Source organism: Corapipo altera, unplaced genomic scaffold (assembly GCF_003945725.1).
Source record: "Corapipo altera isolate COAL_440 unplaced genomic scaffold, ASM394572v1 76, whole genome shotgun sequence".
NCBI lineage: Eukaryota > Metazoa > Chordata > Aves > Passeriformes > Pipridae > Corapipo > Corapipo altera.
This window is the reverse complement of record NW_020884964.1, coordinates 798,280-825,656: the sequence shown is the minus strand read 5'-3', so window position 1 is coordinate 825,656 and position 27,377 is coordinate 798,280. Positions and strand designations below refer to the sequence as shown.

Sequence of the window (27,377 nt, the reverse complement as noted above, 5' to 3'; positions counted from 1 at the left end):
CCTCTCTGAAGACTTGCAACATAGCAGTGTTTTTTCCCTGCCCCCACCAGAGTGATCCAACCCGATGGTGATCCGCAGATGAAAGTTCCCATCTGATCTCATGCATGAGATGTCACACCAGCTTCCACAGGGCTGCAGTGCTCCCCAGTACCTTGTAGGACATATCTTCTAGCCAGGACTCTTCCCCCCACCAAAGCAGTCCCTTGTGGCCAGGGTGGTAACCGAGGGGATATGTGGTTAAGATTGACATATCTGTGGGCGTGCTTGAGCAAAGGCAGATCCACCACAACTATGGCCAACCCCAGCCACTCAGACCTGGGAGAACAGGGCTACCAGGGCCCCATGATGTTCTCCATGGTCTCCACCCCGTAGCAGCTCATCCTCCAGGTCCCAGGGTGTAACACAACCCTTCACTGGCAGCTGCACCCTCATGCCCAGGTGCCTGTCACTCCAGGTGTATGATTGAGAGATAATTGGCAGTTGCCATGTGAGCTCCTTGTGCTGCAAGTCAAGACCCCATCACTTGTATTCCCAAGCACTGGCTCATGCTCCTGGGTTTGAGAAGCAAGGGAAGCAGGCAAAACAAAAGGAGTTACAGGAGCTGTCTTCCCCAAAAGGCCATCTTACATGCTTCTTGGTGCCCTTCAGACCTCTATGCTGATGGAGCACCAAGAACACACCCAGTAGCAGAGTTGGATTGAAAGAGATTATCATGGTCCTGAGGGCACTAATAAGCCTTAATGGCCCCTACCAGCCTCACCAAGAGCTCTGCCCACACCCTACCCAGTGGGCTCATGAGCTCCATTTCACTTTAGTCTTCAGTCCCTGCCTGAGAAATGCTGTACTGATCTCCAGCTCAGCCATATCTGTACCTGTCCATGGATCTGGACCTGTGGATAGACATCCTGGATTGATCTTGAAACTGTCTTGTCATTATAGCTCTGTCTAGGAATCACTAAGTGTCTGAGCCAGGCTACCATCACTGGACCTGATCCACTAATTGACTGCTTGGCTTGATCTCACACCTCTCTCATCACCACAAACTTGCCTGTGACTTGAGCTTTTGGTTGAACCTTTCTGCCACCACTGCATCTACCTAGGCCCTGGCTGGAGAAAGCCTTGCCTTGGTGGCAGAGCTAACTTCAGAATTAGGACAGGGACTTGTCCAGGCCTGTTTGGAAGACCTCCAGGGGTGAAGAGACTTCACTCTACGCTACCTGTGTCCCTCCACCCCTCTCCTTGGAAAGTGTTTTTTCTTTCAATCACATTTATGTTGCAACCTGTGTCTCTGATCTTAATTGAAATGAGAAGGCAATGCCAGTTTATGAGCTGAAGTGAAGGTCAAGTGATAACTGGAGGTTTCCTAACCTCTTCAATCGTTTCCACCAGCCCTCCATGAGAGGGTCTCTGACATATGTGAACACTGAGCCCAGAACGTCAGTACCAAGCTGGAGGGGATGGAAAGGTTTGATGCTGGAGCCTTCAGTCCACCCTCAGGTTGGGCAGCCCAAGTATTGCCCAAGAGGAAGCCAGTGTAATGTGATGATTCATCAACAAGGACTTTTTGGAACAAAGCACATAGCAAAACCAGTGCAGACTTCTGGTGCAGGAGCCAATGGGGAGGGAAGTTCAGGGTTGATCAGTATCAGCAACAGCACTGAATCCCCTTGGTTTGAAATCCAAACTTGAGCAGAAGACTGTTGCAAATGGGACAGCTGATGGCCTGACCAGACAAATGAAAGGTACAATGGAGACTATAAACATTAGCAGGGAAGCATATTCAGCAAAAGCAATGATCTCTTGCTACTGACCACCATATCATCCCATTGGTGGCAAGGAGTCTCCTGAGGAGAAGGAGGCCAACACTGCTCTAGGTATTGGGCTCTAAGCAGTGCCACTCAGGCATCAGTTCTCTGTTGTTAAACATGAAATGATGTCTGTGGATTCTGGGCAGACAGGCTGGAGTAGCATCAGACACCTCTGTGACCAACACTGCGGGGTGCTCCTGCACCATGCAGCACCACTGTGTGTGTGGCAGCCATGCCCTGTGCCATGCACTGCAGCCAGACCTTGCTGGTACTTGCTGCAGGTACTTGCACTCTCCTGCTTCTTGGCACAGGGCTGGTTCTGCACCTTGGTCCTGAGAGGCACCACGTGCTGCATCTGCCTCTGTGCTCAGCTGAGCACTGGGTCTCCACCAACTCTATCATGAATTTATAGCGTGCATCTTGAAACATTCTTGGGGAAGAAAGGCATTTTTGTTCATTATTTTTTAACACTTTTAAGTGTTGTTTATACTGTGTACAGCAAATGCAAACCTTGAAGACAGTTTAAGGGAAACAATGCTCAATCTTGTGAGTTAGATGTTTTCTAGATGGTGCAATAATGTTAGAGTTGGCCAGACGTGAGCAGATCTGGCAAACATTCACATACCAGACTAGTTCAAGTACTCTCCTCCTTCAAACCTGCTCTGGTTCCTGCTGCTTTGGACCCAAGCTCCATGCTGATCTGTGCCACTGAGTTAAAGTCATACCCGAACAACTGCATTTTAGCTTTATTTCATCCCTGGTTTTCCTCCCTCTGAATCTTCTCTTATGCAGATGGAGCTTAATGGGTTCAGAAACCTGCTGGAACATGGGAACACGTCCAATTTCATCTTCAGGCACAAATGTAGCTAAAAATGATCAAAAGATTTTATTAAAATCTTGGTTAATTGTGACTTGGGAGGATTTCTAACACAGACCTCTGTGTACATAGCTCTATAGTGGTGTTTTTGCCTGACCCTGACTTTCTTTGTGGAGTCAGATATCAACTGTGTGCATACCATGTGGGAAGACTACTGGAAAGAACAATTAGGACCACAACAGTGATTACCAAGTGGCAGTCATGGATTTCATTACCTTTTTATTCTTTTTAAGTCATTAAGGGAAAAATAGGGGGATGAGCAATTGAGAAACATAACTCTTGTCAAATAGAGAGAAATTGATTAAAAATATAGAAAGGCAAAGCAAAATGGTCAGAGAGCATCAGTGTGCATGCCCATAGCTGTGCCTGGCAGAGGGGCACAAGCAGAAATCCCTGAAATTCTCTCTCTGCCCAGTGGCACAGGGCTGGTGCTCTCCAGACTGTCATACCAGAGAGTGCAAGAGGTGTTGTGTGGGATAAATGCAACATGAGCCCACAGATAGTTGGTAGCCAAACTCACCCCCTACTCAAAACACTACTAACTTTGTTCATCAGTGCCTGCCATGATACCAGCACAGAAAACCCTTAATACAATAGCTGCAGCTATTCAGCAGGTGACCCTGTTATCTGCTAAAAATGTTTTACAGGGCAGTGGGGTTGCCTGGCTGGTCTGGGAGATTGTGCCAGGGGACCTGGCTGCAGCAGGGAATGACTTCTGCCCTGGCAGCCACAAGCCTTTGGGAGCTGCTGTAGCAGGTGGCATTTTCAGATAACAGTAACTGGACTTCTCCAGAGCTGGTACCACCACCATTGATGTTCGGACTCCATAATGCCAGGAGGGCCCTAAGAATGTAGACACAATGAGCACAGGAAGCAATTCTATAACCTGTGTTTTATCCAGCACCAGCCTTTCCTGGCATGCTCAAGCTACAAACTTAAGAATGAGAACTGCTGTAGCACTCTTTGGTTCTCAAAAAAAGTCAACAGCCTGATGCCAGCTTTCACTGCCAGAAAGCCATAGCTAGGATAAGTAGGCATTGCAAAATCTCAAGGATGCTTTTCCCCTCTCCTCAGCTCTTTTGGAGACAAGAAAGGAGATTTGGGGTTGTGCTTGTTCTGCTCAGCATCCCAGCTGAAAGGGGTGATCAGGTGGCCTCCAGGCTGGATTTGTGTTGCTGCTGGCCATGGCTTGCTTTGAGGAAAAAGTCAAAATTTGAGGGTCGGGGATGTTATGGTGAATCATCAGCAAAATAAAACTTGGTAGTGGAAAAGGAAAATCAGCCTTATGTGGAAGAAAACCAGAGAAGGGCACCATTCCCAGAGGATTTCAAGGTCTGCAAATGAAGCAGCTAGGGTTTAAGGCCAAAGAATTTAAATTCATGCTTTATTTTTTCGACAACTCGCTTGTTTTGTGAAAAGCTTTCCTCTGAAATCCTGAAAGGAGTGGGATTTGCCTGTAAGTCGTTTTTGACAGAAAACTTTTGAGTAATCCTTAGGCAAACGAAGTGAGAGCTGAAGTGCTCTCCATGCTCCTGTCTGGCACCAGGTGGCACACGTGCTGCTGCTTGGAACTTAAGGCTTGCGGAAAGCCAAACTGGTGTTCAAAACACAAGGAAGGAATATCGAACTTCAGAAGCAATGCGCTAATGCCAGCTTTACGAGGAAGAGTGCATTTATTCTTGTTTGTTACGTATAAAACACAGATGAAAAGTGTAGAAGTGCCAGAAATACAAATCCTGATAAAATCTGTATTATACCTGGTAAAGTATCTAGATATTTCTAGAACGGGGGGGGAAACAGTCATAGAAAACACTATTTGTCTCTACCACTGCCAGAAAAAGCTTTGTGGCATATAGAGTAATTTCAAGTTTTTAATCTTGAAGATGACATGTTTTGTCTACCCAAACTCTGGGAGTGAGCAGAGTTGGTGCTCAGGAGGTTTGGCACTTCTAAAGGATGCCCAGACCTTGCCCCTCTAATAGGAGTTTTCAAACTCCATACTGGGAGACTGGACCAAACTGCCTAAAAGAATTAGCTTCTTCAAGCCAGCAAAGGGCATGTCCCTGCTATGCAGAGAGAATAAGCTCTGTGTTACCTGCTCTAAAACCTCGCTACTCATTGTTGAGGGTTTCCATCACAAAATACGGGTTAAACCTGGTCCTTACGCTAATATGGAGGAAGGAATGATAACCAAAACTAGGAGTTCCACGTTGTGGTAACGACGGTGCTCGCAGGGCTGCCAAGCAAAAAGTGAACCCACTTAAGAGTCACCTCATTTTGAGCAAAGAGGGGGCAGGAGTGTGACAGCCGTGTGTTTGGTGGTGTATGAGGGCCCATGTGCCTACAAGGTGTCCCCGGGTGCGGGGTGTCCCCAGGTGCGGGGTGTCCGGCAGTGCGGGGTGTCCGGCGGTGCGGGGTGTCCGGCGGTGCGGGGTGTCCCCGGGTGCAGGGCACTCCCGGCAGTGCGGGGTCTCTGGCGGTGCGGGTGTCCCAGAGTGCGGGGTGTCCGGCGGTGCGGGTGTTCCCGGGTGAGGCGCTCCGAGGGCCGCCCGGCCGGGGCAGCCCCTCCCCTCAGGCGGTCTCGCGCCCCTCCCGGCGGGCCGGGGCTGTTCCGGTGCCGGGCGCGGCGCGGCCCCGACGGCGGCGCAGGGCTGAGCCCATGGCGCTGGCGGCCGCCCGAGCGCGGGCGCTGCGCACCCTCAGCCCCCCGCACCCTCTGGGACGGGTCCTGGTCGCGGCCCGGCGCCGCTGCAGCGAGGCGGGAGCTCCCGGTGCGCTGCCACCCGGAGGGTACAGGGCCTGGCAGGAGCAGGCGGCCCGCGACCCCGCCGGGTTCTGGGCGGACTTGGCGCAGGGGTGGCTGCGCTGGGACAGCCCTTTCCACACGGCCTGCCAGCCCGGCCGGCCCGCCGGCACAGCCCGCTGGTTCCTCGGGGGCCGCCTCAACGTCTCGGGTAAGGCGTCCGCCCCGCGGCACCGCCCGCTGCCGCCGTCGGGCTGCCCGGGAGCCGTCCCAAGGGCCGGGGTTCGCCAGCGCCCCTCTTCTGGGGGGGAAGACGAGGAGTTCGGTTGGGCAGCGCTGGGAAGAAACCAGCAGGGAGTTGCGAAATGCTGGAAGCGGGGAGAAAATCCGAAGCCGGGATTAAACCCGGTTAAGCCTCTTGCCCTCCGGTCGGCGGAGGTCCGGCCGCACCCCTGTTGCCGTGCCGGCAGAAATGCCCCAGGTTCGGCTGTGCCGGCTTCGGCTTCCCGTGGTGGCTTAAGATGATCCACAGGTGGCGAATGGTGCGAATCCCAGTATTTTGAGGCAGAAGTAGCAAGGGTTTTATTCTTTAGAACGAGGATCTTGTTATTTTCTTCCGACTTCACCACTTAATGTGAAGCAAGAGTAAAATTCTCCATGACTGTCCTCACTGCCCTTGACTTTCATCCTGGCCGTATCTGACTTGAAGTCTCTTCTGTACCGTGGCCATGCCCAGTGGGAATGAGCCCCAGTCCCACCTAGGGTACAACTCAGTGGTGAAGTCTTTTAACAGGGACGTTCGTTTCTGACCTTCATTTCCCGTTCCTGTGAGAGTGCTTGAATCAGCACTACCGGTTCAGTAGTGCAGTAACGGTGACATCTCTGGACACCTTTTTTTCACAGTAAAAGAGGAAACCCTCCTCAGGTCTTCCAGAACATATGGGAGCATCTCCTCCCAGGAGATGATTCCCAGCAGTGGATCCCAAGTTTATGGAGATGTGTGTACAGCCCTGCTTCTGGCACCCAGCAGTCAGAGGATTTTAGGCAGGCTTTTGTCTTCATTAATTCCTCTTGAAAGAAAGGTCTTGTCTGAGCAGAGACTTACAGAGATCTGTTTCTTTCCTCTGTGGAGTGGGATCAACACCCTCTTCTGGATCCTATGTCGGATCTCTGAAATGCAGATTTTAGATCATGGCTTGGGTCTAGTTCTTCAGCAGGCACTAAATGCCACATAGTTTTCTTTGCACATGTAAAAAGAAATCATAGACCTTTGAAACAGATGCACAGGATTAAACAGGTTTGCTATTCCTGGTTTTCTTTTCAAGCATGATGAAGATGGTACTCGGGCACAGCCAAGTGACTGTTAGGAGACTGCCTTTGTCTCAGTTTAAACACTGGCTACAGAAACATGGTAACAGTCCAGAACATCTTGTGTGCCCACCTCCCAGCACAGCTGAACCATGTGCAACCAAGTCATCTGATACCTTTTTGGAGGGACCTTGCGATAGGATTTGGGGGACCTGTGAGCTTCAGTGCTTCTGGATTTATTGCACTGTAACTCCTGGGCAGGAGAATAATCTGGCAAACTACTGCATTTCCAGCCAGAACACCGTCTTGGGAGCATGTCTTATTGAAATGAATTGTTTCTGAGTGTTGTCAAGGAAGCAACATATGGAAAAACCACAAGGATATAATAGTGAGGGGAAGGCCACTAAATTCTATTTTGTAAAATGAGCAAAAGGTTCTTGTAAGCCTAAGATCAGGAAGCAAATAATAGCATTTGGCTCTGGTTCACCTGCTGGTTCTTACTGAGCACAGAGCTAAAGCTCTCACTTGGCTCAGCTGGGGATTTCTGCAGCAGAAATTCCTTCTGAAGGCCAGTGTGGCTGCTTACGAGTAAGAAATGCTGCTTGGGCAATGAATACCCCTTAATGTGATTTACTGTAGTGTGGTGCAATATGTGAGGGTGTTGCTGCAAGGAGCTTGGTGGTGGGAGTTGCAGTGTGTTGTGAACCAAGCTGCATCAGATCCAATTAGCTATGGATGGGGAGTAGAGGAAACCAGTGTGTAACTGCTTAAAGCATTGCCCACTGGAGCTTTCGTCCTCTTGTAGTAGGATGGGTTAAGAAGTTGCTTTATCTCCTTTACAGTATTGCTGCAGGATTTTACATTAAAAATAAAAGACTTTAAGTGGCAGAAGAATGCATTTGCAAATTTCTGAGGTTGACACTTGGACTTGTAATGAAATGTGTTGAATTCTGAGAGATTTCTTTCTCTGTGCACCTTTATGGGCTCATTCCTACCCTCCATGTGGTGGTGCGATTACAAAAAAGCCAAAGCTGACTCCCTGGCTGCAGTACACAGCTTTTGTGGCACTTAATTTATCTGGAAAAATGAAATCCTTTCCGACCAGTATTAATATTTCCAGGAAATATGGTCTGAAACTCAGCAATTTTTAGAAGAGTTTTCTCTGAATTATGTGGCAGTGTCCCTGACTGCTTTTTAGTAGTTATCTATTGAAATAAAGTAACTGCCTTTGAAAGATTACAATGCAATAAGCAAGTATCATATAGGCTTGGAATTAATACTTTACAAGGATGCTCTCTAACCATCAAGCAACTTGCTACTGAACGTGCAGACGGATTTCTTGTGTGGATTCTCTAAATTTCTTCAGGTTGATTGCTCTCCCTAAGTCCTCTACCTCTAGTTGTTGAGGGGGAGAGATGTGCCTTTAAAAGGCAATTTTATGTCTTTGCATTTTAATAGGTGTAGTACGTAGCTTGAAACATGTTAATCTTTCTCAGGTGTCTGGTAATTTGTAGATGCTTGTACTCAGAGTTTGCCCTAGATCCTACAGTTTTAGATATTTTCATTTAGCTGCGATTCAGCTCTTCTCTTATACCCTGGAAAAAAATGTTTCACCTGAGGTTTATTAGAAAATCCAAATGGTGCAGTGCTAAACGTGAAAGCTGGGGAAGACAGTCTGTCATATTTATGTAGTGAAATGCTGCTCTGGGGAGCACAAACATCAGAAGGGTGTCTTGTCTTTGTGCTACTGGGAGCAGACGGAAGACTTGGGCTGGCTTAAGCTTAGCCAGTGGAGCTAAGCTGAGCTGAATCAGCGATGGCCTCTCATGGGGTTGCCATCTCTAAGGCAGCTGTGCCAATTAAGTGTAGTATTTGTTGTACAGCTTTACTAGAGCTGCAAATGCTGTTTTACATGAATGTGTGCCTACTGAGCTAACAACTGATGTTTCTTCTTGCACTAGCTTGCTGTTACTCTTGACTAAGTTAAGTTTACAGAGCACCTTGCATGTGATCAGGCTTTGTTTAAACCTTTGGGTTTTTTTACAGTAAATTGCTTGGATCAACACGTTGAAAAGTCTCCGAACAGAGTGGCTTTGATTTGGGAGAGAGATGAGCCTGGCACTGCAGTGCACGTCACTTACAGGTATGGCACCTTCTCAAGATGCTTTATGACGCCTGGCAGTGTGGGGGAGTGGGAAGTGGGACCTTTGTGAAACTCTGCTTTCTTCCAAGGTACTCCCAGCACATAGGACATGGGACCACAGCATTTGAGGTTGTTGTATCATGATGAAATAGCTCCTGAAAAACGAAGCCGTGTTGCCACTGAGAAATTATATTCTTCCTTTGGGTTCTTCGTGGGGAGGGTTCCCTGATTTTAGACACCTGTATGTAGTACAGGGTCAGAGGTACAGTGGATGTAAGTTAGTGGCAGCTACTGAAAATTTCAGACTGAGATCTAGCACATCATCTGGTGATGATGCTGGTCAGGCCATCCTGTAGGTTCCCTCTTTCTCTATGTGGGGGCTTTTAGAAGAGAAAGGCTTGGGGTTTTTTTAACTATTGCTGGAAAAAAACCTGCCAGTTTTGCTTGTTAGAGGTGTTCATGGGAAAATTTCTGTGAGCAGCTTTTGGTTTCAGCACAGCAGCAAATGACTTGGTGCAAACGTGTTGATGGTCAAGAGCATGATACTGAGCCCTGGCTGGAGGGGATTTTAAGCTCCCCATGTTCCTCTTCTCCATCCTTAGTGCAGTTTAGAGCAACCTTGAGCTGCTCTGAGTGACACTGACTTGCAATTGCTGCTATAGATTGTAGGGTTTGTTAGAATATGGCAGTTTTCAAGCATATTTCTCTTCTCCTTGCTATGTGGCCTCATTTAGGAGACAGTCCTGCCTACAAAAATGCCTTTTACGTCATCTGTCTCTCTCTACTGAGAATTAAAGCTTTCCCAGAATGTATGTTTCTCAGAGCATGTTTTAAGGAGCCAAAAGTTTGATCTGCTGAATCTCAGGGAGCCAGGTGTGTGATGTCCTGGTTCAGAAAGCAAAGGAGACGTAGAAAGTCCTGGCATCAGACTTTTAAAGAATGTTTTCTGGAGCTTGTTGGGACTCCTAGAGGTCCTTGAGTCTGAATAGGTTCTGGTGGTCTGGTTTACCTCCAGACTTTATTAAAGCACCTGGAAGCATAATTCATTGGAGTGAAGAAGCTAGTCAGCAGGAAGGAGTGGCTGTACAAATAATTATGAGAGGTTAGTGCTTCATGCAACAGAAATAAACACTACCTGATATAAAGCTGCATTGAAAGAGTGCATTGGTTTTAATCTTGGTATTGTTATTTGAGAGAATGTTTAGGCATGCTATGATATAAATGTGTTGTAACGAACTGGGTATCTTGGCTAAATGCTTCGAGTCTTGCTTTTGCCATTCTGATGGTAAAAAAAGGACCAAAGGTTTTTCCCTTTAATTGTTTATGTACGATATGTTTTTCTCCCAGGTATATGTACTTTTACCTCTCTCCTTATGCATCAGGCATGCAAACTTGGGGTGGTTCAGAGGTGAAAGCTGTGCTCAGATAAGGAGAGCAGCCCAACAGATAGCACAGCCTCCTTCAAGGCAACTCTAGCCTCTCCCTTGGGCTGTGCTACTTGAAATGGGCTGAGCTGCTCCAGTCACTCAAACCATCTTCTTGGGATCTCTGGAGATATAGAAAGGCCTTTCTTAACAGCAACAGAACTGGATTTTTTCCTGGCCACGATAAAACGCATTTGGAAGAAAGTATATTTTCAGCCTGAAAATGTGAAGACAAGTAACCCATGTCTAAACCCCTTTGTGCAGTGTTACAAAGATACAGTAACTAGTACCAGAGAGTAGAACATCCAAGTGAAAGACAAGTTGACAACTTCTGTTTTCAAACTTCTTCCTGTGTTTGAGAGCCATGTTCCTGTTTCTTCCTGATACTCTGGGTGAGATGTGACTGCATTTCGGTTTCTCGAGAGACTTTGGTCCTACCACTCGATAAAACAGGTCACTTGGTTCTCTGCTTATCTCATTAAGCCAGGAATAGTATTGTTGAGAACAGTGATGCTGTATGGATATGTACACAAGAAGAGAGTAAAAAATTTTGCATTTTCTGTGATCATTGAGCTGCATTGTCCAGGTTTTAAATGGTGCAGTAAGGTTTCTCCAAGGTGTGTTGGCACTTACCTCCCTTTGCTGCTGAGCTTAGTTGAAAACTTTTTGCAGTAGTGCTTTATTTGAGCTAGGAATTTTGTGAGGAAAAGCATATGAGAGAAGGAGATGGCCCAGAAGTTGAGTTGCTGGTGGAGTAGTCCCTCTGTGAGGCTTCTGTAGCAGGGTGGTCTCTGCACACCAGCCTCAGCGTAAAGAGGAAATGAGAGGGATGCTGGACATCTGTCTTTGGCAGAGGAGATAGGCTCCTTTCCTTAGGATCTGAATGTGCTGTTAATGGGATAGTAGTGTTACAGTAGCACTCTAGGAAGTTAAAGCCTTTAATTTGGGCACTGCTTACGGACCAGCTTTGAGTAAGGTCATGGAACCTCAGCTGGGAGAGTGCTGTCCAGGGCTTACATGCAGAGGAGTGCAAGGCACCATTTTTTTTACATTATCTGCTTTGCAAAGCCTGCTGCTTTGAGCTGCTTCTACTTATAGATAAGCCCTGTGTGACACAAGGAAAGGTGCAGCTGCTGGCATGGATGCTCTCCCTTCTCTGGGTAGTTGTCAGGGGCAAGAAAACAGCTGAGTGCTGGCCCTGTTCCCATCACAGCCTGCAAAGGAAGAACGTGGCTATACAGGAAAAGGGCTGGAACAGGCTCTCTTCTCCCTGAGGAAGGGGAAAGCCTCCATCAGTGGGACCTCCTCTGTGCATTGTCAAGAAACACAGCTGCACTGGAAAGTGCTGTCCCAACTTGGTCATCTTTGGAAGAAATAAGAGCCTCCATTTGCCTCTGCTGCCCCACTAACTGCCTTAGTTGCAGTGGGCAAAGAGCAGCTGGGCTGTGCCATGAATCAGCCTACATCCCTGTGCACACTTGTCAGCAAGGTGAGTTGTACTTGTGCAGCAGAGTTCAAGTGCGCTGTGCTCAGAGAAGAATCCAAACATCTCCTGATTGCCAAAAGTACACAAAGCCATAGGTGAAACATTTCATTTTAGCATGAGTGCTGCCCTTACAAGCTCAGTTGTGATGATCTTTTTCACTGCTGAGTTTTGTCCAGTCTCTCTAGCTGATGCAACTCAAGCCTTTCAGGAAAAAAAATTCCCTGGCCCCTCTTGCTTTTTCCTCCTTCTGGATTTCATTTCTATAAAGTGGAAATTTAGTTAACTTTCAAATTATCTCCAATTTTGAATGTGAAGGCAGAAGACTTGCTTTTTTACTGCTTTGTGACAACAGGGAATACAACCCTCCTGGGATTTGGTGGCTGCAGTCAGCAAAGTGAGGACAAAGCATGCCAATCAGTTGTCAAGATGTCTGGCTCTCCGGAGGCTAAACCACCAAAACCCCAGTGGTAGGGAAGTGGCTAAGCAGCAGGACTGTGCTGCTATGAACTGAGAGCTGAATTTATTGGCAGAAGGGTCCAGCCAGACTGGGAGTGTTTTGTCCTTCTTGGTGGATATTGTCAGGGCCCAGGGGCTTTGAAACCTTGCAGAGGAATTCCCCAGTGCGTTGCTGAGCCTGGGTTTTAAAGGGGACTGTGCCTTATATAAGCAGGCAGAACTGGTGGCTGGAGCTGTTGTGTTGCAGCCTCCTAAAGTTCAACAAGTGGGAATGTTAAAGACAGAAGCTAAAGTTATGCCAGACCTCCGCCTGTCTGACATGGGGTTATTTATTCTCTCTGGTGTTCCCTAGTTTACCTAGGTCTCTACAGTTTATCCACCTGTGAGCCAGTATATGCTACCATTGCAAAATCAATGGGAGCTGTGTGAAGTGGACAGCAGTATGCATTAGCTAAAATATTTTTCAAAAGGGTTGAAAACTGGGTCTCAACAGAAGGGTTTTAATTTACAAAGGAGTTCACTCTGGTGCAGCAAATGTTGTGGCCAGAGGGAATGTTCAAGATGCAAAATAGAAAGTAGGGAGAGGAAAACTGAAGGGCCAGAAATTAGGGTCTTAGGTAGGTGGAACAGAAGGAGTTGGACATCTTCATGATCCACATGACAGTTATGCCTTTAAAAAGCGAATGGATTCCTCAACCTGAGCTGAAATAGTTGCACTTGTATGAGAGATCACAGTGAATACTGCAGTTGGAAGCCATGCTGGTACGTAACCATTGACAGCAAACTCTTTTCCATCTTTGCAGTACTGGTTTCTTAAGTTGAAGTTGCAAGTAAATCCTGCCCAGGCTTTCGGCTTTCCCTGTTCAAGGCAGTTCATGGATTTTTCACTTTCTCACCTGAAAAAGGTTGCAAGGGGTTTCCCCTTGCCTTGGGTTCAGGATGTCTGCAGGAAGGCTGGGCATTTGTCTCAAATGCTGCACAGTTCTGTGGGGCAGCAACTCTGCAGGGTGCTTGTTCCTTCCCAAGATGTGTCTGGGTTAAGAACTGGCAATGTGTAACATGCTGGCATGTACTAATTGCCTGTCTGTTAGATAGCAAAGTGTGTTTGAAGGAGTCAAGGGAAGGATTCCTGACACAGCATTTCTGCTAACTCCCTTTCTTGAACTGGAGGGGAAGCCTGAGTTGCTGCTGCAGGAGCCAGAAGACACACCTGATGCTCAGGGACTAGTGGATTTCTTTGTTGGAGTTCTTGGCTTCACCCTTTGTGCCTATTCCCCCATGTGCTGCACTGCCAAGGGACCTTCAAGGCCTTCCTATCTTGGCATTTCAGAGTACAGAGAAGGCAAAGTGAATAGATCTGTGGGTAAAGACTGCTGTGTATTGTCTGTTAACTTGCTCATACACTCTCATAAAGCCAATGTTCAATTTGAGTTAATCATAAAAAACAGTAAGAGCTTTTGCCATCATGGTCACTGAGTCCTGAATAAGCAAGTGAGCCATGCAGTTGCTCAGAAAACACATCGTAGCCAGAGATACTCTGGCATTTTTGCTCGGGAGAAAGAGGCTGCAGCTCTGAAAGCACTCAAGTGTTTTCCATTGCAGATAAGTAGTTTTTATTTTACTTTCTGACAACTGCCTGCCTGGAGCTTGTTTCACTTCCTGCACTCTGCAGTTGAGCAGTTTAGTTTTGTTTTGACTCTTTACTATATATCCACATTGAGATTTTTCTCTAATGCAGCCTCAGATAAATTCCAGGCCAGAAAATGGGACCTTTTAGGACAAGGCACCAAACCAAACATGGGGTGGGAAATCATAATTGCACAGAGTTCATGAACTCAGTAAGAGTAAGCAAAATAATAAATCTAACAGACTGTGCACTTATGTAGACAGTAGGAACATGCATGATCACGAGGGGCTTGGGAAGAGGTAATTGAATGTTGCGCTTTAGAGTTTAGGCTGATCTCTAACCATAAGGGATTAGGGGGAAATTCAGTCTGTGGTGCAGCCACTCCATACCCGATTTCTGCAGGATTGTGGTCTCTCTGCAGTGGCAGCTGTTGCCAGCTACTGCCAGAGAACAGGCACTTGAGCATGTCTGGCCACTTCTCTGAGTGCCTGTCCAGAAATGGACTATTTACTTGATCCTACGGGAATAGTATTAAAATAAATAATATGAGGTGCTGTGCCTTGGATTTGAGGCTCGTTTTCCTTGTCTTCTAAAAGATGGGAGGGAAGTGGTGTCCCTCCAGCCATCACTGCATCTATCGTCATACTTTCTCAATGACTGTGTTTCTTCATGCCCTCACAGTGCAGATGGAGTTTTATCCTATGGAAGATGCCAAGTTTTGATATGACATTTCCTAAGAGGAGCTCTTGGGCTTTCCCTATTTCCAGCTTGCAATGGTTTAAAAAAAGAAACAAAACAATTTTTGATGAGCAAGGAACAACTTTTCATTTTATTTGCAGCTTAGCCACCAGCTGAAAATTGGTTTTGTTTCTTTGTTTTTTCACAGCTATGGTCGGTTCCGTGAGAAGAGGACACATAAGATATAGATTCATGCTTTACAGCTCATTATGGAATGCAAACTGCCAAAACTAATTTCTTTATTAACAGTTATGGGGGTTCCTGTGGGCATAGCTTACAGCCCCTAAGGGTTCACAGGTGACAGGTGTAAGATGAGTTTCCTAGGGAGTAGAAGATATCTCTGTCCTCTGGGCCTCAGTACTCAGGGAGTTTGTGAACCCAGAGGACAATTTTCATTCCGGGCGGACTCTGCCGGTCTCCTCTGAGCTGATGATTCGTACAGAAGGACTGTTCTGCTGCCCTTCCTAGGGTCACCTCCTTTGGCATGAGACCACTCCTCACCTGGTACAGTAGCTCTTGTTCCTGAAGCCTTTCCACTGGAGGCATACAGAGCTGTTCAGTTCATGACAGCATCTTGGACCCAGGTGTACCTGCAGTCATCTTATCCCCTGTGCAGAATAAGTGTACGTGCAAGCCTTTGCCCACAAACTGCTTTTTCATTCCTTAGAGGAACGTTTTTGCTGTTAAGACAGCTTGTTGCAGGGGTGAGCCCCATGAAAAGAGCCTTTGTTCCTGTTCTTGGTGTTCCCGAGTTTCTCTGTGCAAAAGTGGCTGCAGTTTTATTCGGAGCAGTGCTTCTGTTCTGCAAGGCTGTTGTGCTCTGTGCCATGGCAGGGTTAAGTGACAACAGAGGAAGTTGGGCTGCAGGTGATCCAGCTTTGATGAAAGTCTTGTAAAATCTGCCCCTCACACTGATGTCTCAGGACTTCTTTTCTTCCTTATGCATGCAAATGCATTGTTTACCCTTGCAATTTAAAGAGTATCTACCAGTTTCGGAGCACTTCCAGCAACTGCCCAACTTAAAAAGTTCTGAGAGTCTTTAGGCAACGCTTCCATTTCACCTTGTGTTTATCCCACATTTGTTCCCAGTAGCTTCTGACTGAGCCTCGTGGGTAAAAAAGGTATCAAGGATGGCTAAAATGGACACTGACTTCTGGAGGCAGCAGGTCAGCCGCTGGCTTGCTGGCTGCTCTACCCACATCACAGCCTGGCAGCTCCAGGCAACGCCTGCGTCTCTCTCTCACTCATCCTTCTGCAGCCAGCACCGCTCTCTGCCCTTTTTTCTCCTCACCGAAGTGGCAGGAGCAGTCTGACTCTCACCATGCCCCAGGCCACCATTCTTTAAAATGCAAAATCTGATGTGCCCAGTACTGCTGAGATGAGATCCAGAGGTGATGTGATACCTCACTCATACACAAAGAAAAGTTCATCTTTTCTTTGTTCCCCCGTGTAAAACAGGTTGTGTGGTCACATGACAGTGTTGCTTCTGTGCCTGCAGGGAACTTCTGGATCTGACTTGCCGTCTTGCCAACACCCTGAAGAAATACGGGATACAGAAAGGGGACAAGGTGGCCATCTATATGCCCGTGTCTCCCTTGTCGGTGGCATCCATGCTGGCTTGTGCCAGAATTGGTGCTGTTCACAGTGTGGTCTTTGCCGGATTCAGCGCAGAGTCCTTGGCTGGGAGAATCGTGGACTGTAAGTAGATGCAGACTGGGTAACAAACTCCTCTGGGACAGTGGTCCAAGACATATCCCAATTCTCTGTTGAGTTTACTCTCCTCCGTAGAGTGCATTGAAGAGCCTTTTCCTTAGGGAGAGATGTAGTATCCTCTGGCCTTAAAATACTTTATAAATTGCTTAACATTCAGTGTGCACTGGGTTACTGCCAGCCAGCAATGAAGCTGGAAGGAAAACCAGAGCTTAGGGATGGGGCCTGCTTTGTTCTTTTGCAGTGTAATTGCAGTGTTTCTTTGATACTCTTGCACAGTACTAATTCTGCATTCCCAATAGTAATCCTGTGATTTATGTATGATCCTGGAAGTGTTGGCAGCCTGCATCTGCTCTGTGAGCCCTTGTACCAGCAGACAGAGCTGTTCTCAGCCCTCAGCACTTGTGTGATTAGGTAAAAAGTAATGCTTAAAGTAGTGACAGAAGAGCTAAATAGCAAGTGGCTCATGTCCCATAGCAGTCACATCACTTTCTTTATGGCTAGTCTGAGGGAAAAAGTCTTACAGAAATTTTCATGGCTTTTCCTCTTTTTAGTGGAGTTAATCTATAGAGAGCAAATACATATCCCTCATATTTGGCCACTTGTGTGGAGGTGATGGACTAAAGAGCCATTTCTCTACAGCTACAGCTCTGTAATAACGTTTAGTGGTGCAATTTGAAGTGTTCTGCCAGATTGCTGCTGTGTGCTGTGGCTTCCGGGTAGTACAGAGGAGTTTCATAAGGCTGCAGGTATCTCAGAGCAGGGTGACACCTTCAAGAGGCTGCTGAGCTTTGTGCTGTCCATGTCAGTTTGTAATGGATGCTTACCTGGAGCCTCAGAGAGAGGGGCAAAGGTGCTTGTTCACACAGATCATAGGAAGTCTTGCCTTGGTTTCAGTGTGAGCTGTCAGCCTAAAGCAATATCATTCATTGTAACACAGGTAACTGGGAGGAAGCTGCTCTGCATGTCAGCTTTGCTAGGCAGGAACTGAGGATTTAAATTACAGTGAGGGAGACTTAGGGTAGATGTTGGGAAAGACTTTCTCATACTCATGATAGGCATTAGAGTGGACTGGTGGGGAGAGGGTAGAATAGATGCCATTAGAGCATTTTAGGAAGACAGAACAGATAGTTGTCAGAAGTGTTTTAGCTGGAATGGACCTTGTCTTGGGGTGGGGGAGATGGACTAGATAACCTATGGAGGTTCCAGCTGCCCCTAATCTATGTGTGTCTCAGGTTTTAAAGTTTTTTCATCAGTGACACTGACTGGTTTTAATTGATAATGATTCCAAGTATTTGACACACATGTTGTCCTGTACATCATCCCCAAAAGTAATGAAAGTAGGGTGTGCACACTAGCCTGAAAGGCAGGCTGGTATGTCTGCTAATTCTTTTTCTTCTTAGCTGGATGCAAAGCAGTTATCACCTACAACCAGGGAGTCAGGGGAGGCCGAATCACAGAGCTGAAGAGGACTGTGGATGAAGCTGTGAAGAACTGTCCAAGCATCAAACATGTCTTTGTGGCTCAGAGGACAGATAACAAAGTCCGGATGGGTGACTGTGATATTCCCCTTGAAGAGGTATGTTGTTGGTAAACCTTGCCTGTATTCCTGATGTTTCTTGAAGTATGTGATGTTTACTGTGCCTGGGAAGAGAAATATGGTGAACTAATAAATGTAGGGACCAGCTGCCACAGGCCTCTCTGAGAAACCTGATGCGGGGCTGTTCAGAACACGTGTAACACTCTTCTTGAATGTGTAGATCATCCACACTGTGGTATTTGGCTTTGATCTTTGATCTGCTGTGGGCTGCACTAGGAATTGGCAGCCGGGAAAGATGAGGCAGTCTCCATGGCAGTTTCCTTGCGTTGTGTGTGCTGAGCTTAAAAGCCTATGAAGCAGCTTGGCACTCTAGTGTAGCTGTTCCAGCCTGACAGTGATGTCTGGCCTTTATGCTGCCTCTGGAGCAGGTTTTCAGTGTGTGCTGCTCCTCCTGTGCTGCCACAGGCACTCGCTGGCGCTCCGGATAACTTCTTTTAGGCCTGAATGTTGGCTAGGATAATCTTTCTCTCCATCTGTGCCTTTTGGACTTGAGTTCTGCTTCTTATATCATCTGGATCTTCATCCTCAAAGGGATTGCCCATATTACAGTCTGTTAGGACTGTGAGTCGAAGCAGCTCAATCCACATCTGGTTTATATCAGCACAGGCAGGGATTATGCTGCTCCATTTTAGTAATCTTGCAGACAGTGCTGAGATTTAAGGAATGAGTGTTTCCTGCGACCCAGAGGGCACTGAGACCATTGTTGCTGTTGTTGTTATACTGTGTTCAGACACTCTCTTATGGTTTGCATGGGCACTGTTGAAAGGCAGTGCAGAAATAATCAAGTTACTAGAGAGGCTTAATACAGCCTGCGAACAGTGTTGCTCCACAATGGGAGGACAGTGATGGCTTGGGAATATTTAGAACCTGTGCTTCCTGGCAAAGAAAGCAGCTGTTATTTTTATGTGTTTAGTAGAAGTAGTTGTATCAGTTTTCCAGCAGCAGTTAACAGAAACTATTCGTTCTAATAATGCCTGGAAATCATCCATCTGCAGGCCAGATAATTGCTCAAGGGTCTGTGCTGGTCACATGAGATAGGAGCAACTACTACTCTAAGTTAAACAGAGAAAGCAGGTTTTATTCAGAAATTGTCTTACTCCCTACTCCACAAAGGACATTTTGATTATTTTCCTTAGTCTGCCAACAGCCTGAGGTGCTTTAGTGATCCAAGAGCTGAGCTCAGTACATTGTCAGTTGTAGGGTCTGAAACGAAACAAGAATGAAACAGTTAATGCTGTTAACTCTGTCGTTACTGATCTTTACAGCACTTGTGCTTTCCAGCTCTTGTGCAATGCCTTACTGCAAAATTTAAGCTCATGTTATAATGGAGCATATGAGGACTCCATCTTTGTTTCAAAAACTGGCAAGTCAGCCCGAATTGGCAGTACAGAAATGACGCAATAAATACCTGACATGAGCAGCAATGCTGTAACTCAGAGGCTAAGAATTACACCTACTGTGAGCTACATTTTATTAAGCTTTGTTTGTCAGACTGAATAACTCTGAGGCTAAGAGTAACACCAGACTATCAGCTATATTTTATTAAGCTTTTTTTGTCAGACTGGACCTGCCGATAGTAGTATTCACTTGTAAATACAGTATGTTTACAGTGTATACTCGTAAAAAGGCAGTACCTAGAAATTCCTACAAGGAGCCACCTAATAACCCTTGCAGGAATCATTCATCTAGTACAGTACAGGGCTCAAGAGACACAAGGAAGCTGTGGGTTTTTTACAGCCATATGTTGAGCATTTGGAACACACACTGATTATTGCAAGTTTGTACATGGATAAGAAAAATGTTCAGTCTCATCCTGAAAAATCTACAGCCTGGGTAGACAAGCCCTCTACTGCTAAAATGTCCAGTGAGCACAAGTACCTCTTTCAAAGCACATTATTTCCCCTTCCTCTGTTGGACTGAGCACACAAGCTAGACCAAAAGTTTGCAGGAGAGTAAAGCACTCTCCTCCTGGGTAGAAGAAATTAGAATTTGAGGATCAGATGGACAGGACAATCATCCACTGCTGGGGCCAGGGAAGGGAAATGCATGCACAGTTTAACTGTAGCACTGCAGTTTTAAGAGGAAAAGAAAGGTCCTAAATGTACCCAGTCAACCTTGCTGCTGCTGTCAAGTGTGTTTCATGTTTGCAGTCACACTTTGGTTTTCTACCAGCAGCTTGCAAAGGCTTGAAATGTAAGCAGCTATGACACACTATTTTTTTCCTGAAGTGTTATTTTATCTGGCCAGTTCTTCTTGACTTTTGTGCCTAGCAAAGGTGCTGGTGGAAAGGTTACACACTATGCATCCACAGTGAGCCCATATAACCCATGATGTATCCATGGACATTTGTGAGGGGACAACAGCAGTGGTGGTTCTTGTCTCTGAACACTGCTGACATGCTTACAGAGGGAGTAATGGTTGGCTCCATATAGCTAAATCTTTCTGTCATTACTACCTTTTATTCCTCAGGAGATGACCAAGGCAGCTTCTGTATGTACTCCGGAGAGCATGGACAGTGAAGACATGCTTTTCATGCTGTATACCTCAGGCAGCACTGGGAAACCCAAAGGAATCGTTCACACCCAGGCTGGATACCTGCTGTACGCTGCTCTCACGCACAAGGTAACTCAGATGCATCCTCTGGGAAAAGTTCACTTACCTTCCAACTGTGCTAACGAGAGAGACTTGGATTGTTGAGGAGTGCTGTGTTCTCTGTTTGCTGCCCAATTGGCTTACTGGGTGTAAACAAACTGAAAAATACCTGAAACTGTGTAATTAATCTTCAGGATTTGTTCCTGGGGAATAGGATATTATGCAAACCTGAACCTTAGGCTTATGAAAGGAAGGAAATTGCAATGCTGCTTTTGCATTTGAAATGTGCCAGCGTTGGCTGCCCAGAATTTGCAGCTGAGAAGATCCTGATAAGTATCTTACTGGCATTGGTAATGTGGATATTACTGTAGTATTTTGCAGTGGGGTGCTAGCCTTTTTTATTTCCTAAAACAACCTCTTTGCATAGCACTTGTCTGAAGAACAAAAATTGCATGTCTACTCTAGTGGTTGCACCTCTGCACTGCTTTTCTGGGTGATCTAGGCAAAATGTTTTAACCTCCTTTCTCTTGAAAAAGAAAAGAGTCAAGGCACTTCTTTTTGATGCTTCTGGTCTGAGCTCTGCATATGAAAAGGCAACAGTGAAATGAGGAGAAGACTCTAGGGAAAAATCTTCATCTGACTTTAGTGGTATCACCCTGTTTGTAATCACAGCAGTTCAGGTGGAGGTTTTCTTTCTTTAAGCTGACACAGTTGAATTTTTAGAAGATTTAAATGTTCAAGTGTCAGACTTCTCTGCATATGAAGGGCATTTGTTACATCAGCTTTTTTAAGTGACAGCGTAATCTCCAAGGCATCTCTTTCTTAGTCCTGAAGACAGATCCTGCACTCTGGGGCATTTTCTCCACCTGCAGAGTGCCTGAGAAGAAAAGGCACCTGGAAAAGTAAGTTGAGAACTGGTTATCCTAGGTAGAGGGATCAGCTGACCTGTGTGATCTCTGTGACCTTTGCACACTCACATATGACACTCTTTTCACACACTCATGAGTTTTTCTTTTAGTTCTAATCCATAAAGCCGACTTTGCTGTGTGAGTCAGGATCTCTTCACCATACAGTTGAGGTGTTAGTTAGGTTTACAGTGTGAAGTGTTTTCCATAACCAAGACGAGATAATGAGATCTTCAAGATCTTTATCTTGAATTTGATGAGCTGGGAGAGGGTAGCATCTGGAAAGCAATGCACTGATATAGAGAAGCTGAGCAGCTAAGAATATTTCTCAGAAGATGTTTTATGGGCACCTGTCAGTTCCTCCAGCTCTCTCATGGAAATCTGTTGATATTGGTGAGGGGTCTGAGACCCTGAAGTCTGCAGTTTCCCTGAGACTCAGAGTCAGCTCTCCAACGTGCACTGCCTGGATTAGGCAAGCTTAGGTATCCAGGGCTCTGGGCTTTGGTTATAGCTTTGTTGTTCCAGCTGATCAGCTGCTGGTATAGCCATGCTTTATGTATTTTTGAAAAAGTAGACAGAAGCCAATAAGTCCTGGTACTGGTCCCTCTGACTTGCTTCCTCACTGTGGATTGGTCTTTGTGCTGCTGTGTCCTGCATGCTTGGCTCCACTTGCCCTGTGCACTCTCTCCCATTTGGATGTCCAGTCCAGCACCTTACCTTTAAGCTCTTTGCACCTACCAACAGAAAGTCAGCTGACCTTACATTTATCTTTGCAGTATGTATTTGACTACCAGCAAGGCGATGTTTTTGGCTGTGTGGCTGACATTGGCTGGATCACAGGACATAGCTATGTTGTGTATGGACCACTCTGCAATGGAGCCACCTCTGTCCTCTTTGAAAGCACTCCACTGTACCCTGACCCAGGTGAGGAAGTGATGGGAAAAGGTTTGGCTGGACATGGCAATGTGACAAAGGAGGTTTAGAAACCTATCCAGCATGACCTGCCCACTCAGGAGAGGTAAGCTCCATTTCTTTGGAACATGTGTCTACAACACTCAGGAACATCTGTGCATCCGGGAGGGGGGTGGGGGGTGAAATTGTTATTGCTTTTGCTCTGTACTCACAGTAGTCACAGCTTCATCTTTGCCTGTTACCCTTTCAGCTGAGCATTTGTAGGGGTATGTCAGTGCTAGATGGATAAAAAGCCTGTTTGCGATTTTCCAGGTCGTTACTGGGAGGTGGTACAAAGGTTGAAAATTAATCAGTTTTATGCAGCACCTACGGCTATACGCTTACTGCTGAATTATGGAGAGGAGTGGGTGAAGAAGTATGACAGATCTTCTTTGAAGACTTTGGGTTCAGGTAAGGGACGTAGAATCTTCATCTGAAAAAGGCAAGAGGTTCTAGCTGGTGAAATAAAGGGGCCAGAGAAGTTCAGCTGACCACATGGGATATGGTTAAAAAGAAGATGATAAAGCAGGCTCTGTCTGGCTTTTCAAATATTTTCTCATCAGAAAAAGCAGCAAACTAACTTTGGGGCCATTGAATCTGTGTGACTGCCTGTTTCCTAGCTTAGTTTGCAGGATCACATTCTTTGCTAAAAAGATGTATCCAATGGTAAATTACCTCACTTTGAATTTTACTGACATAGCTGGGCCCAGCAGCATTTTCCTGCATAATTTCCTTTACAATTCAGGAGGTTCTTAAACATGACCTACATTGATTAGTAACTTTAAGTGATATTCTTTACTTGCCTCTTGGTCTTCCTGGAAAAAGTTCTCAGTTACATGAGTCCTTTATGCATCCCAGCAAAAATGCTGTAAGCATTCTCCTTGGAGATCATGCATTCAGCTTGTTGTGCACCAAGAGGGAGAATTAACTGCCTGCAACTTCCTGAGTCTCAGGCCACTTTCTTGTTTTGGTCTAGTGGGAGAGCCCATCAACAAGGAAGCTTGGCAGTGGTTCTACCAGGTGGTGGGAGAAGGACGCTGCACCCTCGTGGACACGTGGTGGCAGACAGGTAAAAGGCATCCCTGGGGAGTGGGCACCCTGATCATCAGCAGGTTGGTGGTGGTTAGAGAAGCGTTAATACATTTCAGTTTGATCCAACAAGTCTTTCAAAAAAGCCTTTCTGGCATTTTGATCAGCTTTTGATAGTCATTGGGGAGTTTCAGCACATAATAGCAATGTAACAACATATAAAAACAATAGCAATGTTGAAGTTTTGGTTTTCCTTTCCCCTCTAAACATTCCTTGATATTTCGAATGCTGGAAAATACCAATTGGTGCTAGAAACATGAGGCAGAGATTGAATTTCTGGGCAAAGCTGGCAGTAGTCAGCCCTTACAGGGCTGACGAGCTCCATCTGCCCGGGTTTAGAGTTGTCCTTCTCTTCTGTGTGTTCCGGGGCTCACCTCTCATCTCCCACGATGGCACTATCCGCACAGGCGATGCTCCCATTCTCTCGCTCCTTTCCACGCCTGGGGCTGGGCCCCAGCGCCCGAGGCTGTCCGGGCCTGCGCCGACGCAACACACACGTCCCAGGGCTGGGCCCTATTCCAACTGTACTGACCCTGTTATGGTCTTGTCATGCAAAGGCATTTAAAACACCGTATCTGTGCTTAGGTGTGCTTTGTTTTCCTTCCTGGGAATGGTCAGAGGAGGATAGAAAACTGAGCTGTGTAGTCAAAGGGGCCTTGTGCAACTACTCAAGCATATTGGAAAGGAGTGAGTGGAGGTTTGCTGGCTGCCCATCAGGTGGCTAGAACACAGTGGCTGTCACCCAGCAGGGCTGCTGGGGGGCACCTTCTCCAGAGAGTGAACTGGTATGCTGTAGTTGCTTTGGCCCTGAACCTTTGATGCTTCAAAAAGGATGCACTTCTGTTTTGGTAACATGCTTGACCTACCTCTGTGTATCAGTTAAGGCTACAACCTGCTGGACAGAGTGACTGGCTGTCGTAGATCCCAGCCCAGTTGGAGCAGAGCTAGTCTCTGCCTCCTGGTCTCACTGGCCAGCAGAGGAGAGAGGCTATGTGCTGTACTCCAGCTTGGTTTGTGTTGCCTGGTGGGGCTTTCCACTTGCTGGAGTCCTGCAGCCCCTTCCCAGCTCCTTCCTCAGTACCCAGTCTTTTCTGGGCACCAGCATTCAGGAGTTGCTAAAGGTGTCTTGCAATATGTCCTTCTCAAATTGTGAGATCCAATTTGCCATGGAGACAGCAGCACAGCTGCTGGCATTCTGCCTCTGCTGAAAAATAGTCATCCCTACTCTGAAACTGCCATTGAGCAGAATATTCATTCCCTTTCCAGTCAAGCTGCTCCTGATTTCATCCTTATTCCTGCTAGCAGGCTCTCTGTCTCAATGTGATGAATTTTCTTCTGGCACACAACGAAGTTCCATTTAATCCAGACAGACTTGCAGCCTCTCTTTTATTTTCAGTTTTGAAATAAAACCACCTCAGAATTCAGAGCAGCAACGTTAACTACTATATACTTCAATTGATGATCTCTTAAATCATCTTGGTCCCTAACTGCTCAGCAGAAGGAAGGATTATTGGCTAGGTCTTTCCTCATCATGTGCTTTCCTCATCACTGCTCTGAAAGAAAACACCATAGAGAAGCAGTTGATTACTGTACATTGATGTAGTTGAGAAGAATCCATTTTTGCCCTAACATTTTTTGGTTTGTTTGTTAACTGGAGCATGCAGTGTGCGTGCTGTGTCTTGTTTCCTTCAAAGTACAGGGTTAGATCTTGTATTTAACTCTATTTTTCCTGGGGTTTTGGAGCAACAAGTATCAGGTGAGAGGTTAAAAAATATTCACTGGACAGTCTGTTAGTGCAGACTGCTTGGTCTTACCTTGAACCAGGCATAGTTTTTCAGGTAAACATTTACCAGCTCCTGGAAGCATAATGTAATGATGAATATTCATGAAATTGATTTTGTTTGAAAGTAGAATCAATCGTGCTCCACAGTTGATGCTTTTAATAAAAAGGAAACCAAATTAATCTTGGAAAGATTATGTATGCCATTTGAAGTTAAAATGAGTGTGGAAAGAGATCATGGGAACAGTTTGATGGATGGTAGTTGTGGTCCTGCAGTGTCACCTGTCAGATACATCATCAGTGTATCGTGTTAATTGTGCTGCTCTATGCAGTGTCTTCTACACTATGATGTTCTCTGAAGCAGCAACCTGTTGCCAGCTAAGAAAGCCTGGTAGGCATATAGATCAGCTAATGGTGATTCAAGAATCCGCTTGAAAGTCTTTGAATGAGCAAATGAGTGAGATAGCAGTTATGAGAAGCAATTTAAATAGTGTAGTGTGTGCAGATGAGACAGATGAATAATTCCTCTGGCTCTTATTGTTAACATGTTAGTGCTGTGTTGTGATTGACAGTAATAAAACAGAATCAGAGCTGTGTTTGAGTTTTAGGTGTAGTTCTTTACAGTGCAGAAGAGACAGTAGGTGTTTTCGCTTTTGTCACTGGTTTTATAAAAAAATACAGCCATGAACAAAAGCTGGTTTTGAAAGACACCTCTGAATAGGCCCTCAAATCATAGAATCATAGAATCATAAAATAGAATCATAGAATCAGCTGGGTCGGAAGGGGCCTCTGAGATCATCAAGTCCAGCCTTTGATCCACTACTGCCATGGTTACTAGACCGCTAAGTGCCACATCCAGTCTCATCTTAAAAACCTCCAGGGATGGAGAATCCACCACCTCCCTGGGCAGCCCATTCCAATGCCTGATTACCCTCTCTGTAAAGAATTTCTTCCTAATGTCTAACCTAAACCTCCCCTGGCACAGCTTGAGACCATGCCCTCTTGTCTTACTGATAGTTGCCTGGGAGAAGAGACCAACCCCCACCTGGCTACAACCTCTTTTCAGGGAGTTGTAGAGAGTGATGAGGTCTCCTCTGCGCCTCCTCTTCTCCAGGCTGAACAACCCCAGCTCCCTCAGCCTCTCCTCATAGGACCTGTGCTGCAGTCCCTTCACCAGCCTTGTTGGTCTTCTCTGGACCTGCTCCAGCACCTCAATATCCTTCCTGAACTGAGGGCCCCAGAACTGGACACAGCACTCGAGCTGTGGCCTCACCAGTGCTGAGTACAGGGGAAGAATCACTTCCCTGGACCTGTTGGCCACAGTGTTCCTGATACAGGCCAGGATGCCATTGGCCTTCTTGGCCACCTGGGCACACTGTTGGCTCATGTTCAGCTTCCTGTCAATCCAAACTCCCAGGTCCCTTTCTGCCTGGCTGCTCTCCAGCCACTCTGTGCCAGCCTGTAGCGCTGCAGGGGGTTGTTGTGGCCAAAGTGCAGGACCCGGCCCTTGGCCTTGTTGAACCTCATCCCGTTGGAATCAGCCCAACTCTCCAGTCTGTCCAGGTCCCTCTGCAGAGCCCTCCTGCCTTGACACTCCCTCCCAACTTAGCTTCATCCGCAAATTTTCTAATGGTTCACTCAATCCCCTCATCTAAATCATCAATAAAGATATGGAACAGGACTGGGCCCAACACTGATCCCTGGAGGACACCACCAGTGACCGGCTGACAACTGGATGCAGCACCGTTCACCACCACTCTCTGGGCCCAGCCCTCCAGCCAGTTCCTAACCCAGCACAAAGTGCCACTGTCCAAGCCGTGAGCTGCCAGCTTTTCCAGGAGTGTGCTGTGGGAGATGGTGTCAAAGGCTTTGCTGAAGTCCAGATAGACACATCCACAGCCTTCCCCTCATCCACCAGGCGGGTCACCTGATCATAAAAGGAGATCAGGTTGGTTAGACAGGACCTGCCCTTGCTAAACCCGTACTGGCTGGGTCTGGTCCCTTGTCCATCCTGTAGGTGTTGTGTGATTGCACTTAGGATAGTCTGCTCCATAACCTTGCCAGGCACTGAGGTCAGGCTGACAGGCCTGTAGTTTCCCGGGTCATCCTTGCAGCCCTTTTTGTGGATGGGCGTAACATT

The 27,377-nt window shown here is 46.5% G+C and overlaps 1 protein-coding gene across 3 annotated transcripts in view; it reads left to right on the top strand.

Moving 5' to 3' along the window:
* Window positions 1–5,268: 5,268 nt before the first annotated feature.
* ACSS1 (acyl-CoA synthetase short chain family member 1) overlaps window positions 5,269–27,377 on the top strand; it is a 33,416-nt gene continuing 11,307 nt past the window's right edge. Inside the window, exons 1-9 of one of the 3 annotated variants that reach the window (XM_027664600.1) lie at window positions 5,272–5,429; window positions 5,622–5,639; window positions 8,783–8,879; window positions 16,109–16,308; window positions 17,724–17,899; window positions 20,390–20,542; window positions 22,194–22,341; window positions 22,642–22,779; window positions 23,345–23,437. In XM_027664600.1, the coding sequence (XP_027520401.1) occupies window positions 5,345–5,429; window positions 5,622–5,639; window positions 8,783–8,879; window positions 16,109–16,308; window positions 17,724–17,899; window positions 20,390–20,542; window positions 22,194–22,341; window positions 22,642–22,779; window positions 23,345–23,437 (1,108 nt within the window). In that variant the 5' untranslated portion in view covers window positions 5,272–5,344. Of the gene's footprint in view, window positions 5,640–6,327; window positions 6,473–8,782; window positions 8,880–16,108; window positions 16,309–17,723; window positions 17,900–20,389; window positions 20,543–22,193; window positions 22,342–22,641; window positions 22,780–23,344; window positions 23,438–27,377 lie in introns of those variants that run through there. The other 2 variants (XM_027664599.1, XM_027664601.1) reach the window with 2 other exon arrangements.